General features: G+C 34.9%; 1 protein-coding gene across 2 annotated transcripts in view; it reads right to left on the reverse strand.

Moving 5' to 3' along the window:
- uvssa (UV-stimulated scaffold protein A) overlaps positions 1 to 20,454 on the reverse strand; it is a 125,225-nt gene that overhangs the window by 65,499 nt on the left and 39,272 nt on the right. For both annotated transcript variants that reach the window (XM_039751772.1, XM_039751773.1), the window contains one exon: positions 1,656 to 1,770. In XM_039751772.1, coding sequence (XP_039607706.1) covers positions 1,656 to 1,770 — 115 coding nt within the window. The remainder of the gene's footprint in view (positions 1 to 1,655; positions 1,771 to 20,454) is intronic.

Raw genomic sequence — 20,454 nt, forward strand, 5'->3', positions numbered from 1 at the left:
CTGGTTCATTCTTTTAGTATTTTTGTGTTTATACATTTTACAGCTAAGTGGTGAACTGCCGGTGGGAACTTTGAACCCCTGTTCTCTGGCTCAGAGGCAAGCTCTTTGTAGTGTTAGCTAAATGAAGATCTCCATCTCTCAGTCGCGCATCTCTGACCACTGTGAGCAGTGTGCTTCCTTGGGTGATGTCTGCTGATCTCTCTCTGTGTTAGCACTTCACTTCCTCTGCATAGCATCTCCACTTTTTATAGAAAGACAGTTTCTTGCTTATGATGCAACAAGTACAGTTGCTGACAAATTAACTACATCAAAATAAACATAAATGGCTAAATTTGCCAAATTAGAAAATTAAAATATAGCTGCAAAATAGTAAAAACCATAGCCAGGCATCTACAGAAAATAAAAGCCTCAGGATAACAAAATTAATTTAAGCCTTTACCTAGAAAATAAGCTGTTGATTTGGCATGAAGAGGGCCTGTTATGTGGGAGAACAAAAACAAACAGGACATTTAATTTGGGGTGGGGTTTGCATTTTCTCTCATGTTGATATTAAAAGTGAAATTAAATTGCAGCTATCCTGTTTTCAGCAGTCATTTGTTTGTTAGCACAGGCTCATGGGGAATTGTACATTCTAGGTTACCTAGTAAATATATGTAGCAAAATATTCACTTTGTTGTAAATTAGTATGCAAACATATAGTAAAAGATGAACATTAATCTTCTCATTCTGACATGAGTCTTTGAAAACACTTTGACCCGTGCTCAAAAGTACAGATTACATTAACTGATGACTCTAAATTGGCCATACTTGAGTAAGTTTAGGTGTAAACATGTGTGCCGCATGACAGACTAGTATCCTGTCCAGTGTGGTTTCTACCTTGTGCGCAGTCTGGCCTCCATGACCCTGAAATTGATTTTTACATACAAACAGAAAAATATTATTAGTTACAGTATTAGTTCATAGTATTAGGTTCCTTACTGGATTTAGAGATGGACATTGTTAAGTAATTGAGGTAGTATGGCCTAGTGGATAAAGGATTAAAGAAACAACAAGACTGCAAGATTATGCAACACTGCTTACTCACCCTAAGAAAGTCATTTAATCTACAATCGGTTCACATAAAAGTATGCAAACGACAATAATTGGAAAAGAAATCTTGCAGGGGCTTAATATAAAAGTGGACATAAATCATCGATTATGTAAATAAAAAAATAAAAAACAACAACCCAACATTTTGGGAAAAAAACAATTACATTGTGACAAAACATGCAAAAGCTTAACTTGCATTATTTATTGCATTTTCCAAAAAGCAGCTAAAAAGATATAATCACGCAAAATATGTTTATAAAAAAAAAAACCTGTCAACGCTTCACATTATAGATAGATAGATAGATAGATAGATAGATAGATAGATAGATAGATAGATAGATAGATAGATACTTTATTAATCCCAATGGGAAATTCACACATTACAAACACACAAAATATATTTTAATCAACACAAAACAGCTTTTATTTCACACTTTTAAAAAATAAAGAAATAAATAAAATAGTCACATGGTTTGTGCCTTATTACTTTTTAATCAGTGTTTATTTGCTTTGGTCAGGGTATGCTAGTTAGAGATCAAAAACAGCATGCAGCTGGGAAAACTCACCATATTCCTCACGTAGGTGGTCTGGTATAGTTGGTTCAAAACCTTCTTTTTCAGGAACTTCTTCAAAATCATCATCCTCCTCCTCCTCCTCATCATCATCATGACTTGCTTTCAACTAAGGAGACAAAAAATGCAGGGCTTTAGAAATATGTAGTCGTAAGTACTAGGGATACCTATAAGAATAGCTGTAATAAGAGGAAGGAGAATAGATTCTGTTAAATTTTTTTAATTTTCTTTTCTTCTAATGGACTACAGTAAAAAGAATCAGGGTAAGAGCAGAGGGGGGAGAGAACAGACTTCCTTTTTCTCATCCACTTATTACCCTTCTCAGGTTTCTCCAGGGATTACCAGACCTTAACTGGCATTCCTCCTGTTTAATTGTACCCATGGAGATATTATTTAATTGTTTAAGAGAAATACTCATTCTTTAACTGAGGATACATGAAAACTATATTAGGTGGAAACTTTCAAAACAGCAACACTAAACTGTCATTATTTAAAATTTGATCAGTTGAAAATAAATAATTAAGAAACAGATCCTCAACCCAGGGATGGCCAGATATTACATGAGCAATTCTTCAGATAGGAATAATAAACAGTCAACTAAAAGCTCAGTCAGCCTAAATATTAGTTTAGCCAGCACACAGATTTCAGGAACATCTTTAAAGCTATTCTAATTTCTTAGTTCTATTACATATTATGTAAATCATGTTTTCTAAAAAAAAAAAGAGTTTTTTTTTACTAGAAATGTAAATGAATGGATTAGTTTTAACCAAAATTGACTACTGCAATAATATTCTCACATGCTGTTCAAACTGCCTTCTTATTTAACAGAAGTGCAGTTAAAACAAATAATACATTTGGACATGAATGGAATGGGTAACCTTCATCTTCTTCTTCTTTCGGCTGCTCCCGTTTGGGGTTGCCACAACGGATCATCTATGTTGTCTGCATATTGACTTTGCAAAATTTTTCACCAGATGCCCTTCCTGACGTAACCCTCCCTGTTTATCCGGGCTTGGGACCGGCACAAAGAAATACACTGGTTTGTACATTCATATTTAAAAAAAAAAGTGTTTCACATACCCAAGCACAGCTTCAAACAGTTTACCACTGTTGTATGCAAAGGGCAGAACTTGAAAGGAACAAAACACATTTTTGTGTTTGAGCTATTCTATAAGAGGATAAGGACTTTAATGTTGGAATATTACCAGTGCAAATACCTTCTTGATAATATTCTTGACATAGTAAATTCATCATTAGATACAGGAGTCTTCCCAGACTGTCTTAAGACTGCGTAGTTAAACCCCTACTTAAGAAAAATAATCTTGACCCCTCTGCTTTTAAAAATTTTAGACCCATCTCTAACCTGCCTTTCTTAAGTAAAATTCTAGAGAAGGCATCATTATGCAGTTAAATGACCACCTAAATAAACATGCTATTCTTGATAAATTTCAGTCATGTTTTAGAACAAATCACAGCACAGAAACTGCACTCGTTAAAGTAGTAAATGACTTGCGGGTAAATGCAGACAGAGGCCATTTATCTGTTCTCATCCTCTTAGATCTAAGTGCCGCATTTGACACCAGTGATCATAATTTTCTTAGAAATTGCCTTAGTCAATGGGTGGGCCTCTCTGGTAGTGTCTTAAATTGGTTTGAATCCTACCTGGCAGGGAGAAAATTCTTTGTTAGTTGTGGGAATTACAACTCAAAGACACATGTAGATGTGGCTCTATCCTGGGTCCGCTGCTCTTCTCCATCTACATGCTTCCGTTAGGTCAGATTATCTCGGGGCATAACGTGAGTTACCACAGCTATGCTGATGACACACGGCTGTATTTATCAATAGCACCAGATGACTCCGATTCTCTCGATTCACTAACACAATGTCTGACTTGTATTTCTGAATGGATGAATAATAACTTTCTCAAGCTAAATAAAGAGAAAACTGAAATCTTAGTGATTGGCAATAACGGATACAGTGAGGCTATTAGAAATAAACTGGATACATTAGGATTAAAATTCAAGACAGTGGTAAAAAGCTTAGGGGTAACTGTTGACTGTAATCTGAATTTTAAATCGCATATTAATCAGATCACTAGGACAGCACCTTTTCACTTAAGAAACATAGCAAAAGTTAGACCTCTTATAACTGATAGATGCTGAGAAATTAGTTCACACATTTGTTTTCAGTTGACTAGATTACTGTAACGCACTCCTCTCAGGACTACCCAAAAAAGACATAAATCGTTTGCAACTAGTGCAGAATGCAGCTGCTAGAATCCTAACCAGGAAAAGAAAATCCGAGCACATTTCTCCAGTTTTGATGTCACTACACTGGTTACCTGTGTCATTCAGGATTGACTTTACAATTCTGCTTATGGTTTATAAAGCCTGAAATAATCTCACCCCATTTTATATATTGGAATGTCTGACATCTTATATTCCAAATCGTAACCTCAGATCCTCAAATGAGTGTCTCCTTAGAATTCCAAGAGCAAAACTTAAAAGAAGTGGTGATGACTCGGCCTTCTGCTGTTATGCACCTAAAATCTGGAATAGCCTGCCAATAGGAATTCGCCAGGATAATACAGTGGAGCACTTCAAAAAACTGCTGAAAACACGTTAATTTAATCCTGATACTCTGTATAACCAATTCATTATAATAACTATACATGGTGGCTCTAAAATCTGTGTTAACCACTACTTTCTCTTCTGTTTCTTTTTCCGGTGTCCTTTTGGTGGTGGCGCATCTACTCAAAGCATCATGATATTCCAACAGTGATGGATTAAAAGCCAGAAGTCTGCATGACCATCATCATCAAGTCCGTCCATGAGAACCCTAAATACAAAGAATACTATTTAATTTATGTTAGGTAGAATGCCCAGAGGGGACTAGGCGGTCTCATGGCCTGGAACCCCTGCAGATTTTATTTTTTTCTCCAGCCGTCTGGAGTTTTTTTTTTTTGTCCTCCCTGGCCATCGGACCTTACACTTTTTCTGTTAACTAATGTTGTCTTATTTTAATTTCCTATTTTGCCTTTTATTTTTCTTCATTATGTAAAGCACTTTGAGCTACTTTTTTGTGAAAATGTGCTATATAAATAAATGTTGTTGTTGTTCTAAACTGTAATAAATAAAAATTATTTTTGGGTCTTTTGATGGTTTACTTAATTTTACTTAAGTGGATGTTTTTAGGTATTTTGGTCACTAGACAAACTCTGAATAAAACCAGATCAGAATAAGATCATCTACTAAGCCAATATGTTTATGCTGTACCCCTGTAATGGAGAAATAATAATTAAGTTGCTTACAATTACATTTTCTCAATAAAATCTTTTAACATGAATGAAGAAACAAGAAAGTACAACCCCAACTCTATCTCCTTCTCTTCAACCTACCATGGTGTTGGGCAGATAAGACAGCTAATTTAAAAAGAGATGTTCATTATTACTGTCGACTTAACAAAGGAAAAACATTTTGGTATAAAAAAGCCAAACCAACATACCCAAATGTTAAACATAGTACATAAACCCATCAAGTAACCAAAATTGGGAAAAGTAAACATTAAGATGCTAGGAACACAGAAGTTTATGAACACGACTGCCCATGACCTTCAACTAGCCCTAAAGCACTCTAATTCAATTATGTAGGGTAGAAAAAGCTCAAGGGAGCTTCTCAGATTATTAACTAGCTAGCAAGTGTTTTAGACTATAGGGTAACCCTTGATGTATAATTTTACTTGAAGCGCACATACAATTATGTCAGCTACACAGCACGCCAAAAGCTCATTCTGAGTTTTATGCTCCTTGTCCAATGTTTTACTCTTATACAGTAAACAGGGTAAAATCCGTCTAGTTTAGGGGTGGGGGTTGATTTGTTTTCGATCTTATTTTTGTAAAAATTGATTTATTTGCATGGAATGTTGTGTGATTTCAATAAAATAAAAAAAAATGTAAAAATCCATGTAGTTTGTATGGCATACAGGTCACAGAAATAAAGATTGTGTACAAGAGGTGTTTACCAGGTTGTATAAGGGAGGATGGATGGATGGATGGATAGATAGAACTTTATTTGTCCCCAGGAGGAAATTTGGCTTTTTACAGAATCTTGACCAATCACTCGTTAAACAGACCGACACACACAAACATGCATACCGTGGTCTGAATACACACCAGAATGGTAAAAAGGAAGAAAAAAATAAAAAAAAACTTCTCACTTGTCAGTCCCAGTCGCATTTAGGCATTATGCAGGAGTAGTTCTGTTGGTATATAAGAGCCCCATATTTCTGCTAAATAATTCGTTGGCTGAAAGTACTCAGTGTTAGTGTGTCAGAGTATGTGCAGAAATGTTCATAATAGCAATTTTGTTTTCATTCTTTTTGCAACTACCTCCAGAGTGTGCCCCACAAATGAGCATGACCTTTTAATTAGTTTGTTAATTTGTTGGGAATCTCTTTAAGTGATGTTACTGACCCAGTACACCACAGCATAGAAAATTACACTGGCCATCACAGAGTTGTAGAAGATGTGAAGGATGTCATTACCAACATTGAAAGAACTCTGTCTCCTAAGGAGAAAACAGCCTGCTCTGTCATTTCTTATATAGTTTTTTTGCATCAAGAGACCAGTCCAGTCTTTCATTGATGTGGACCACCTCTACATCCACTCACTGAACAGTGACCAGAGGCACTTTGGTGCATTCTATAAATAAGTATTCTGAAAACTTTTTGTTTTTTCATTAACTTGCCAGATAAGAAGCTTGTTGGTATAGAAATTATACTTCTTGTATTGCCATGAAAACTGTTCACTGGTGTACAGACAAAATTGTACTTTATCAATTTTCCACAAATAAGGCTGAGTGCCGTATAGATAGTATCCTTTAAAAAAAAGGTGGTTACAATACAAATATACAAAGGCAGAAAGGCAATGATCTACAAACCGGATTCCAAAAAAGTTGGGACACTATACAAATCATGAATAAAAACTGAATGCAATGATGTGGAGGTGCCAACTTCTAATATTTTATTCAGAATAGAACATAAATCACGGAACAAAAGTTTAAACTGAGAAAATGTATCATTTTAAGGGAAAAATATGTTGATTCAGAATTTCATGGTGTCAACAAATCCCAAAAAAGTTGGCACAAGGCCATTTTCACCAGTGTGTGGCATCTCCCCTTCTTCTTACAACACTCAACAGACGTCTGGGGACCGAGGAGACCAGTTTCTCAAGTCTAGAAATAGGAATGCTCTCCCATTCTCCCCAGGCCTCTAATTGTTCAATCGTCTTGGGCCTTCTTTGTCGCACCTTCCTCTTTATGATGCGCCAAATGTTCTCTATAGGTGAAAGATCTGGACTGCAGACTGGCCATTTCAGTACCCGGATCCTTCTCCTACGCAGCCATGATGTTGTGATTGATGCAGAATGTGGTCTGGCATTATCTTGTTGAAAAATGCAGGGTCTTCCCTGAAAGAGATGACGCCTGGATGGGAGCATATGTTGTTCTAGAACCTGAATATATTTTTCTGCATTGATGGTGCCTTTCCAGACATGCAAGCTGCCCATGCCACACGCACTCATGCAACCCCATACCATCAGAGATGCAGGCTTCTGAACTGAGCGTTGATAACAACTTGGGTTGTCCTTGTCCTCTTTGGTCCGGATGACATGGCGTCCCAGATTTCCAAAAGAACTTGAATCGTGACTGTCTGACCACAGAACAGTCTTCCATTTTGCCACACTCCATTTTAAATGATCCCTGGCCCAGTGACAACGCCTGAGCTTGTGGATCTTGCTTAGAAATGGCTTCTTCTTTGCACTGTAGAGTTTCAGCTGGCAACGGCGGATGGCACGGTGGATTGTGTTCACTGACAATGGTTTCTGGAAGTATTCCTGAGCCCATTCTGTGATTTCCTTTACAGTAGCATTCCTGTTTGTGGTGCAGTGTCGTTTAAAGGCCCGGAGATCACGGGCATCCAGTATGGTTTTACGGCCTTGACCTTTACGCACAGAGATTGTTCCAGATTCTCTGAATCTTCGGATGATGTTATGCACAGTTGATGATGATAGATGCAAAGTCTTTGCAATTTTTCGCTGGGTAACACCTTTCTGATATTGCTCCACTATCTTTCTGCGCAACATTGTGGAATTGGTGATCCTCTACCCATCTTGGCTTCTGAGAGACACTGCCACTCTGAGAAGCTCTTTTATACCCAATCATGTTGCCAATTGACCTAATTAGTGTTTATTGGTCTTCCAGCTCTTCGTTATGCTCAAATTTACTTTTTCCAGCCTCTTATTGCTACTTGTCCCAACTTTTTTGGGATTTGTTGACACCGTGAAATTTTGAATCAACATATTTTTCCTTTAAAATGATACATTTACTCGGATTAAACATTTGATCTGTCATCTACGTTCTATTACAAATAAAATATTGACATTTGCCATCTCCACATCATTGCATTCAGTTTTTATTCACAATTTGTTTAGTGTCCCAACTTTTTTGGAATCCGGTTTGTAATTAGGACATAGAGTTAATATAAATAGGCAGAAAATGAAGAGAAAACAACAGTATCAAAATGTATTCACTTTTGTTCAACTGCATTGTGACACACTGGTCACCATTGCTACCTTACAAATCCAGTGGCCTGGGTTCGATACCTTGCTTTGGCGTGGTCTATATAGAGTGTACATATTGTCTTCCTTATATGGATTTATTTCAGGGACTTTGCTAGGCTAATTGGCAAGTATAAACTGGCATGGTGAAAGTGTGAGTGTTTGTGTATAAGATCACCCTGTAATAGGCCAGTGTCCTATTCGGAAGTTGGTTTTTGCCTTGTGTCTGATGCTGTTGAACTCAGACTGCCCAAATCTTGCAAATGGGTAATAAAAATTGATGGATTAATATTATCTTATTATACTTGCAAAAAAGGAAAATGTACTACAACCATTACAAAAGTAACATATTCTTAATTAAGTTATGTCAGAAATTGTGACAATTTCTTATACTGCTTTTTCATAACTGGGCTAGCAAAAGACAACTGAAATGCCAAAACGTTTCAAAAAATGTAAGACCTTGGAATATCTTTTTAGTTGCAAAAATGAGTACAGTTCTACATATTCCTTGTTGTTCAGTCCTTAGGGTATTTCTTTGGTCTCAACCCTTTAAACAAACATTGATTTCAAGAAGCTCAAGTTTAGTGCACATCTTAAAAGCAAATCATGCACTTCCACCAAACTGTCTGAGGGGGTTTCATTTATTTGCTTGCTAGGAGATTATTAAAGGATTAGACTGTCACCCTAGGCTCACTTAGCTTATTAGCACTCTATAAGACCTACCTGAGCTATTTGCAATTCTCGAGATTTACTGCATACTGAAAATGCAACTATGCAATAAAGGGGATGTGAGAATATTTTAATTCGGGTCCCTAATGGAATTTCCAGTTGACCACTTCCAATTGTTTTTTCACTACAGGGGCCTAGTAATTGCAACTGGGCTGAAGATCATCATTTTATTATTTCTTCTTCATCATATTGTGATGAATATGGTGCTTAGAAAAAAGCCTTCAGTTGAGACAGGTTGCCAAAAGCTTGTCAATTTATCGATGATGCATTTGTTTCCCTTGAGCATTATCCAAATATAGTATGGCCATGGAGGTGCTTAAGCAATAAAAAACAAAGGGTCAGCTTGAGTATAAATTATATGATAATATTATTAATCATTGTTTAGATTTAAAACTACAAAAAGAAAAAAAAATAAATAATGGATTGTAAATAGTTGTTTCTTTAAATCATTATGATTACTTTTTAACAAAATACCATACTTCTGTCTTTTTTTTCCCCTCTCTTCAGTTCAACTTATAAACTGATATATAGGGAATAAAACTCCTTCGCACCTGGCTATTCACAGAGTTAACAAATGTTCAGCATTTTAATTCCCTTTTTTATTACTGGAGTAGCTCAAAAGACTTTTGAGATTTCAATCTAAGCATTGAGATTTTAAGATAACTGAAGAATAATGTTCAATAGTACGAGTTCAAAGAACGGTTACTTTTGAGGCTAGATACAGGTCTTGTATTTCAAGATCAGATTTAAGCAATAGAGTGGAAATTACTGATAACAGTTTAGGAAATTCGATTAGAAATGGTAAAAGCAGTAGGGGGATCAAGTTGAACTGTGCGAAGGGAAATGGTTAACTTGCAAACTTAGCATGTTTCTTGCAATTTTTAAGCTTTTATCAAATGTGACATACCTAAAAAGAATTTAAGACAGAGTGCAACGTTCATTAGTATAAATTACTAAAAAGTTCCTGGACTGTCTTTTGCATGGCTATTAAATCTCTAAACAATATGGTCTGGAAAAAATGTTCTGCTGGGAAAATAGTGTACTTTGGACCAGATTTCAAAGAAACTGTTAGATAGGAAAGAAAAAGTAAATTTAATACTTCAAGACCGTAGCAAATTTCCAAAAGTTACAAGAATGTAAGAGAAGTGGACAACAGAATGAAGAATTATTTGACTTATTTTTAATATAAAAAACATATTTGTAAAAATTGCCTTATTGCATTCAGAGCTAAAATCAAATTCAGTCAGTTTTAATTTGTTATTGCATAACGGCAAAAGCACAGAACAATCAGCCACAGAATTAATTACATGGACAAGTATTTAATTATATAAAATAAAGCAAACCAAAAATAGTCCTATACATGTACCTAAAAGTTACTGAATTCAGACTTGCACATGTATAAAGTAGTTACAGTGATGGTACTTGCTCCAATAAAAAACAATGATAAATACAAATAAATGAAAATGCATGTTTAACTGTGTTTACTACATAAAATACCTTGATTACCTTACACAGTTTTGAAATAAATATAAAATACTTATTTAAAAATAATTACTGTATCCCAAATTTGATCTGAGTGACAATCTAACATATATTTTAAAATGCTGGCAACAGTACCAACTATACAAAAAGGTTGAATTCAAATAAAAAAAAGTGATGGGAGTCAATTCAATAATTAAAATAAGAAATCTGCAACATAAAATTTCAAACAAAATTTTAATTAAAATGCTATGTGCATTCTGAGATGGATGTATTAACTGCTTTTTATATATTCTGGTCTATTGTTTAGGGCCTACAAGTCTTAATTCTACCTTCTACTAAAGCCCAGGCTGCAGGTATATTCAGTGGGGATAATCCATCACTAGGTACCGTAATGTTTGATATCACGCTAACACTAATCAAAAGAGAAAACTGTCACCATCGCTGACCTGTGAAATGTCCCAATTATACTCTTCAGAAATGACAGGGGCACTTAACTTCCTCACTGAGTAAATTACGACAATCAATCAAGTTTGAATAACAATGAGCCACGGAGCTGAAAATTATTTTTTGGTATAGAATCTTGCCCGTAAATTTATGAAAGGTGAAAAGCAACCCAAGGTTTTGAGGAACATTATGGTTTTCAGGTCTGATGCCGCAAGCATCAAATGCTAAACAGAATTTATGCTTTTTAATTTCATGAAAAGCTAGCCATGAACCAGCCTGGTGCTACAATGCATAACATATTAATGCCTTTTCCATTTTTTAGGGGTCATTTTCATAAAACATTATACTTTGTGTTACTGTCCTTTTAGTGAAGACATTGTCTTTGTTACAGGATCACCCTGACATTCTCCTTCAAGACTGCTTAACACCTTAGGAGTTCACCTTAAAAATTAATACAATAAGCCACATTCTCAGACTGTAATCAAGCCTGTCTAAAATATAAATATACTGTCAGATACAAACTCTTCAATTATTACACTGCTAAAATATATGCTTAACCAGTAGGGAAGACATGTGATGAGTCATTCAAGCAATCAGAAATAATATCAGTTATTTTACATAAATTAGTTCCATAATATAAAAATTTAAATTCAGGTAACACTCAGTAAGTGCACACAGCGAATGACAGTTTGAAATGTAAACTGAAAGACTAAACTTTCAAATTGACTTCTTAGGTTTTTAGCTACTCGACCAAGTAAAACACAACATCAGTCCTAAGCTCTTTAGCATGACAATGAGAAAATGATTCAGATTTATTATTTAAAAAAAAAAAAAAAGAAAAACTTTTACATTGAACAATTTAAAGGAACTTGTAGTATAAATCAAAGCTGTTAACTTAATATTCTATAATCTATAGCACTTATTTATTTTGCTGCCTATTAATTTGGGGCCATATTCAACAAAGAGAAACATAGATCTATAAGCAATAAATAAGCATAAGTAAAAAGTAATAAGTCAATCTTTTTTATCTTGTTTACTTACTTTGAATCCTAACTTCCTACTGTGTTCAAGGAGAGCTACCTTTTGATGACAATGCCCCTATAAATACAATGTCGGATATTTTTTACTGACCACTGTCCCTTTTTAAGCTGGAATATTAAGAGACTGAATCAAATTATAAAAACAAATAAAGTGCTATCTTATCTAACTTCTATGAAGGCAGATATTCTCATACAAAACACACATTTGCATAAATAAAGACTATGACAATTTGAGATGGACGATTTGTATTGGATAAATATATCACTCGTATTCAATAAAATTAGAGAAATATGAATTCAGATACAGAAAGCTGTTTTTTTGGGATCTCGCATTTCTGTCGGGGGGAGTCAATGTCTTGTCACAGTTCAACAATTCCATGAAAATAATGTCTGTACCCAAAATAAATTTATGTTGTCAACTAATATGACAGTGAATTTATATCTATTTTTTCTGTTCATTTCCCAGTGTGTTTAATAGTTCCATTCTGTGCTGTGACATAGTTACAGAAAAAACATTTTAAATACTTCCCATTATTCCCTGCTTCTATAAATAAATACTTATGTTTAGGTATTAGCAGCAGTCATAACATTATTTACATTAAACAGAGAATAATTCCAGTTAAATAAAAGTATTTTATTTATTTTATTTTATAAGTGGTATTGTAGTGTTGACTGTTGCTCTTTTGTTTTCATTTAGTCTTTGTCGTGGAGGTTTGGCTCTGATTATATTGTAGAATTTTTGCTTGCATTTCTTTTCTGACAACAATTATATTTAAGCCCTCAGTCTGGTTAGCTGATTTTAACATCTAAGCAGTGCCCTCTAACAAATGGTGTCAATATTCAACCTGTAGCAGTAGGTTTGGGTAAAAAGACAGGAAGACATCTTTAGGGCCATTTCACCTTTTTGTAACTGGAAGAACACTGACTGTATTTACCTCCTGTAAATTTTTTTCCATTTTAACACTATTTGAAATTTTATATTTAATATGTTTTTACCTTCTATTTTCCTTTTCTTTTTTGGGGACTTAAAAGAAGGGGATAATCTACTATGATGGTATTATATTAAATATGTTACAGCTCAGCTGCATAAATATTTATCTATATACATACAGAGAGAGGGAGAGGGTATTGCATTTAATGCTGTTGTATTTTGTTTTATTAAGATTACTGTTATGTCCCAGTAGTCTTGAGTTTTTATAATACTATCATCTCTAGTGTATGGAAGATATGCAACTGCGAACATATGATACTATGTTTGAACTTTAAATTTTATTTAAATAGTTAACTAATAATGCACTGTAACATGCAACTATGTTCTTGAAATGTTCCTGAACTTTTAACTGTATTGCCAGGCAACACAGTTGCTTGGAATTTCTTTTGGTATTACATCCATAGGTGACAAAAGTAAATACAATCAACAGCTCAATATAGGACACGATGACATCATTATATAGAGAGTGACAAACAATATTAATGAATTACACAAAAAATTACATGAAACAATTCAACAATTCAGTATTCCACTGATTCCCAGTACAAGACTTTTTAAAGTAAGCATAATATAAGTTAGATTGAAGTGTTTGGAGATCAGGAGGAGGGAGGAATGAATCAGAGGCTGTATTTAAATTATGACCTAAAAGGTTTCTGTGATGTTAATAACTAAAAGAGATGGCTGCCTGCATCAGTGTGCCTTTAAATAACCCGTGTTGTATTACAGCTCCTCAATAAAGTTTTAGGCATTTGATCCTTTCTGCTGTCCCAATGACATGGTATAGTTTTATGTTTTGAATGAGCACATGCATTACCATATAAGTGTTATTGAGAAAATTATATAAAACCAAACCTGCACTGTTTGGAACATGTTAAACTTTTTACGTTGTTGGAGATGCTTTTCTGACATGAGAAATTATGTTTTCATTCCAGTTGAGTCTGGGAGCGTTAATGGTGGGAAGAAATTCAAATGATTCCACCATGTTCACAACAACACCATTTCTAACTATGAGTGTAGGTGGTGTGGAGTATTTCCTAAAATCCATGACCATTTCCTTGGTTTTCATAGTATTCAGGTTGAAATTTTTGAAGGTGTACTGATACTGTACCTTGTCCCTGTCTGAAGTAATGCTGATCAGGGTAGTATCATCTGCAAATTTCAGCAAGTTTACAGATATGTCAGGGGATATTAAATTGTTGGTGCAGACAGAGTAGAGGTGAAGGAACATACCATAATGGGGACCATGTGGCCCAGGTCATTTCTTGATGTCCATTTATCAGGTTTGAATAACCAGAAACATATACCATAGTTTAATTTCATACTGAGAAGTTTACCTTGAAGAAGCTCTGATGACAGTGTTAAATGCTGAATTACTATACATCCACAAATAAAATCCTGGCAAAGGTATCTGGAGAGTGTAGATTTGGCATGATGTGGTAGAAGGCCATGTTTAGTGCATGCTCAACTGACCTACTGGCACATGAAGCAAACTGTAGTGAATCAAGGAGACTTACTGTATCTGTGACTAGATATTGTGAAGAATTCGGTGTTCAAATGTCTATTATTACTACAGTAAATAGAGGTGCAAACTGATCAGTGTAGGAGGTTTGTGTGCCTGGAGAAAATATTGCCTGCACCAGGAACTGTACAATATTTTTGCATCTAGAAGAGGATATAGACTTCATGCTCAGAGATGCAGATGGGAAAAGATGGAGTTGCATAGAAATCGGATGGTACATGGCAACAAACAGAGTCCCGAGCTGTGGAGAGGTGCTTCTCAAACCTGCAACAGAAACTGTTTAGTTGATTAGATACAGAGGGATTTTTTTGTGGAGGGAAAGCTCTGTGTTTCTAACTAGTAATCTATAGCATACAGGTTAGAGGAGTAATCATTGGTGGAAAAACCCTGCTCCAGCTTGATCTTTTATCTGGTTTTGGTGGCCTGATTTCTATTTTTAATAAGGCTTCTCCTTAGCTGTCCATTATTTTTTCAGCTCTTTAGAAAACCATGTTTTGTCATTATTGTGCGTATATAATGGTTATTTTCAGCAGAATATAGTTTTCTTGACAAAAAGTTATGTAACAAGTAACTCCTTATATACCCATTTAATTCATAGTGTGGAGTCAAGGTCATTTTGAAATGTAATAAAATTAGGCTCAGCATCTTTGTAGTACTAGGGTGTTGTACCGTGTTAGCCATTATGATTGTAGAGAAGAGCCAAATGACACCTTTTATTAGCTAACTAAAAGATTACAATATGCAAGCTGAGGCAACTCAGGCCCCTTCTTCAGGCCTGAGTTGCCTCGAAAGCTTGCATATTATAATCTTTTTAGTTAGCCAATAAAAGGTGTCATTTTGCTTGGCTCTGCTCAGCATCTTTTAAAGCTTATATATTTTTTTAAACTTTACAGCTTTTTAAAACATTACATGCACATTATATAAACCAAACACAATACTGTATTAACAGAATAAGAAAACCTTTTGATCTAAAACAACAACAGTTCCCCAATTCTAGAACTAAAATCTTAGTGTTGTGTTTTCCCAAGACTACTGGGACATAACAGTAATCTTAATAAAACAGCACTTTCCTACATTTTTAATGTATAATATGTTGCCACTGGGTGATGACAGAGAAGTATGTAATATCTTTCTTATTGGAAGGATGGTCTACTTTAAAACCATACCAAAACACTGATGTTTAAGAAGAACTGTAGGACCATACCTTGTAAGGTCTGCCAATGCTTGTAATTCTCCCCCTTTAAACATGCCTTTATTAAACTCGGTAATCAGTACAAGTGAATTTCATCTTGGATTAAATTATAAAGATACAGTATTTATGATTTTGGACACTGACTGACACATTAGCCATCTTGTACCATACAACAACTATGAAAAATTTTAAAGTATTGCCCATGCTGTCAAGTTAATTTTTATTTGACAATGAACCCCTTTGCCATTTGGAGTTAGCATCCTGATAAATTCAGGATCTCTGAAAGCCAAATAGTACTTAGCTTTGCTTAATTAAGGTTGACAATGAATTATCTTTAAGTAGCTCATATTGCTTGTAAAAAAAGAAATTAGATCAATATTGATGAAGAACTTGCTTTGCATGAGCGACAGCAGATACACAGCAAAACACAAACTGCATTCTTAAGCCATGTACAAACTATAAAGATCTGAGTTACAGTACAATCAGTTACAATGAGGGTCACATTATACAAAGGAGAAAGCCAATATATTACAACGCACAAAATATAACATTAGTGTCTGATTTTGTATTTAGGTACAGAGAATTAATGAGTGAAATCTGGCTTGGTCACTGATGCTCTAAATTATCTGTTCCAAGTATGTCAACTTTCAGTGCACACTGAAACTTGTTGAATGAACACCAGTGAGTTCATGGAGATAAACTACTTTTTTCCATTTACATGACACAGTCAGCTGTCACAAGTGGTCAGGTCAAAAACAGACAGCAGAACACTATGCAATGCATAACCAGGGCTGGGAAGAAACCTACATATTTGAAAGGCAATGGCAACAGCAAGCATAGATTATGACATGTCAGTGCTGAAAGTAAGACACTGCAAGGTGGCAAATGGTCCAATATATGAAAGGAGTGCCCCAAGAGCAATAGGCTAACAAAGAAGATGAGTAGTTACAAGCATCCAGGACAAAAGTTTGCAACAAGATGTTTTTTCTTATTTGACTGTATGGAGAATACAAGGAATGAATGGCCCTTCAAATAGTACCTGGAACTTTATGTGAACAAAGACACCTGAACCCACCTATAAAGAAGTATTAGTCAGAAAAAGCTTTGCATGTGGTTTAAGATACACTTTTTACCAGGCAGAGAGTATGGTGTCAGGAGACTTGATTGATAGACAGATAGATAAACAGATACACAGACAGACAGACAGACAAATAATGTTCGGCTGAAGAGAAGGAGAGAGACGAGAAAGAGAATTAACGGAAAGAAATTTTAGAAGTGCTACATTCTGGAAAAATCTGGGCCTGCAGACAGTGACCTAATAATATGGGCAGCCCTAGAAGAGATAACAGGTTTTGTTTTGCACCCACTTCGCTTCTGAACTTAGAAACACTGGGTGTTTATCTTAACTTGTATATTTTGTGTTGTCCAATAAATCGACAATGGAATTTCAGTAGGTTTTACTCTAACCATCCAAAGAAATCTCACTACGGTGCAATGTTCAGCAATGTTGCAATACACAGTAGAACATTCATGTTCATTTAACATTAGCTTCAACTAGGTTAACGGCAGAACACTGTACTGTACATGTTCAAACTACCCATAAGGCAATGCAAATGTGTTGCATTGTATCATTTTCTATCCGAGTGGTTACTGCATATTTTTAAAAACACTTACTTTTTGATTTACCTTCAAATTTAGGTCCTTATCACTGTAAATTTTAATTGCTTACTGTATATCTGTAAAACCAATTGGTCAAAAAAGTATATGAAACTATACAAGAAAGCATGTTAAAGCAACAACAAACATGAAGATGCTGCTGCAATTACGCCTTGATAATGTTTTCTTTCACAAGGACAACAACTCAAAGTAAAGGACAAAAATAGCAAAAACACAGAACTTAAATCAATTAACATATAAAACATTTCATTTTTCGTAAATATAAAAATAACAGATTAACTACCCAATTAAATAAGCTGACATTTCAGATTTGCAAAGCTAAATAGTTATTTTACCAGTAACAAGTTACTTATTTTAATAAAGGGTAAGTAAAACATATTTCATATCAGGAACATTTGCTTTTGCCATATTTGTGGATTTTAAAGAAATGCAAAGCCACATTACTAATAGTATTAAAATTGCAAACATTTTATAAATGTTTTTACAAACTCTCTCAAGTTATCAATCTAACTCCATGGTAGTTTAGAAAAGCTTGCACTTAATACCAGTGCATAAATAGGGAAAAATTGTTTAGAGAGATCCTCTGATGACAAGATTTGTCTGTAGATTTTGGCACCAACCTACAAATCAATAACTTGTCTGCACTAATCATAATCCCAAATCACTCCTACCCAACTATCTGCATTAATCAAGAACTCTAAAATTGGCCAGGTAATAGAAAGAGTGCCATTCAATTAATACCCCATAACACTAAATTGAAATAGGGGTGTTAAAACAATAGGTTGATGTTTTGTTATTTCTTCTTCTTTCGGCTGCTCCTGTTAGGGTTTGCCACAGCGAATCATCTTCTTCCATATCTTTCTGTCCTCTGCATCTTGTTCTGTTACACCATCACCTGCATGTCCTCTCTCACCACATCCATAAACCTTCTCTTAGGCCTTTCTCTTTTCCTCTTCCCTGGCAGCTCTATCCTTAGCATTCTTCTCCCAATATACCCAGCATCTCTCCTCTGCACATGTCCAAACCAACGCAATCTCGCCTCCCTGACTTTGTCTTCCAACCATCCAACTTGATTTGACTCTCTAATGTACTCATTTCTAATCCTATCCATCCTTGTCACATCCAGTGCAAATCTTAGCATCTTTAACTCTGCTACCTCCAGTTCTGTCTCCTGCTTTCTGGTCAGTGCCACCGTCTCCTGCTTTCTGGTCAGTGCCAATGTCTCCAACCCATATAACAGCTGGTCTCACTACCGTCCTGTAGACCTTCCCTTTCGCTCTTGCGGATACCCGTATGTCGCAAATTACTCCTGACACTCTTCTCCACCCATTCCACCCTGCCAGCACTCTCTTCTTCACCTCTCTTCCACAATCCCCATTACTCTGTTCTGTTGATCCCAAGTATTTACTGTTTACAAATACAAAATATCTTTTAAGGAGCTCAAAACTTTCAAATAAGTCTTCTTTACAGCAAGGTGGTTGCAACTAAATGTTCCAAAACATACTCTCAATAGAGGAGCACAATTACCACAATTTTGATTAACACTACTACAAAGAAATATGTATTTAAATATGTATAATGTGTACCACCAGCATATACTGTATTCTGTATATACACAGTCTATTTAGCAGTTTTCTAGGGAACCAATTAAAGATTGTTAATGTCAAACTGTTAATGCTGGATTAGTTGAAATTCTTAAGTTTAGTGTTTTAAACAAATGTTTATTTTTGTTTACATTAAAGATACAAAGGCACTTATTAAAATATTTGTGTTTTTAATTTGTAATATAGTAATTTCCAAATATTCAAATAACTAAGAAATAATATGTAAATAATATGTAATACGTATATAACACCTTATATTTTTTTAACCAAATGTTACTTCTGAAAACCAGCCATCACCACTGTTTACCATTCAAAAACATGGAAAAATGTTAAACATGGAAATAGTGACTTCTCATGCATTAAGAAAACACAAGTTGAATATGTACATAAAGTCAAAGCACACATAAAATCTTAAATGAGTGTAATGTTAGAATAAGATGTTAATGTAAACACAACATGGTATTTCTATTGCACTGGTATGTAAGAGCATTAACTGTAACAATATTAATATATAGCAAGATTAACAGATATTTACAGTAGGTAGTAATGAGTTGTTACATACTGCTCCCATTGTGTCATTTATAAAATGTGATAGAAATACTGTACATCACCATTGAATCTTAAAAGAACATTACTGAATACTACTTGCTTACATGACATTTGCACATTATCAAGCAAAGAATTGTTACCTACATAAGATATGGAAATACTGCAACCACATAGATCCATTACTATGCAATGTTTATGATTAGTATAAATATCACATTATACTTAACTATCTGCTATGCGCAGCCTATAACCAAAGCTCAGGACTCTGGCCCAATCACCGATAGCATTGATGTTCACTAGGTTTGCCCTGTTATCTGTAATAATGCAAACTTGCTACTTCTTTCTTCAAGCTCCACACGGCCAGTACAACTCTCAGTCCTTGGGCATTTGATTTCCTGTTTTTGAGAATAGTATGCCGTTTGCAAGCATCAACTTTTTGGCATACTGTAAATCCTTATCAATATAATGAGCCATAGTGCTCAGACATACTTCCATAATTCTATTCTAGAAGACACACAGCTATAAAACATAAAGCCAAAAAATGAATCGAGTTACAATCTCTTCAGTACGGAAAAAAAAAAAAATCAGGAATGGTCTCCCCTAGACTGTCTCGTATAGTTAGATATGGGGATGGATATTTGAGGAGTAAACCGCAAGACAATTATTATATTTTATGTACATTAAAGAACCATCAACAAAAAATCAGATCAAATTAATAATATATTGAACAATTATTATAAAAGTAAAGTTGAATAAATCGGACTCTGCAGCTGCATGAATACCACTTCCGGTAAGTGGAAATAGCTCAAAAGTTTTGTACCTAATACTTGTATGAAAAATTTGGTTGACCTAAGTGAAAGCATACTCAAGGTATCATGTTTACATATGCATACACACACGCATACACACACACACACACACAGACATAATTCCAAAAAAGATATTTTCATACT

The sequence above is a fragment of the Polypterus senegalus genome, chromosome 4, assembly GCF_016835505.1.
Source record: "Polypterus senegalus isolate Bchr_013 chromosome 4, ASM1683550v1, whole genome shotgun sequence".
NCBI lineage: Eukaryota > Metazoa > Chordata > Cladistia > Polypteriformes > Polypteridae > Polypterus > Polypterus senegalus.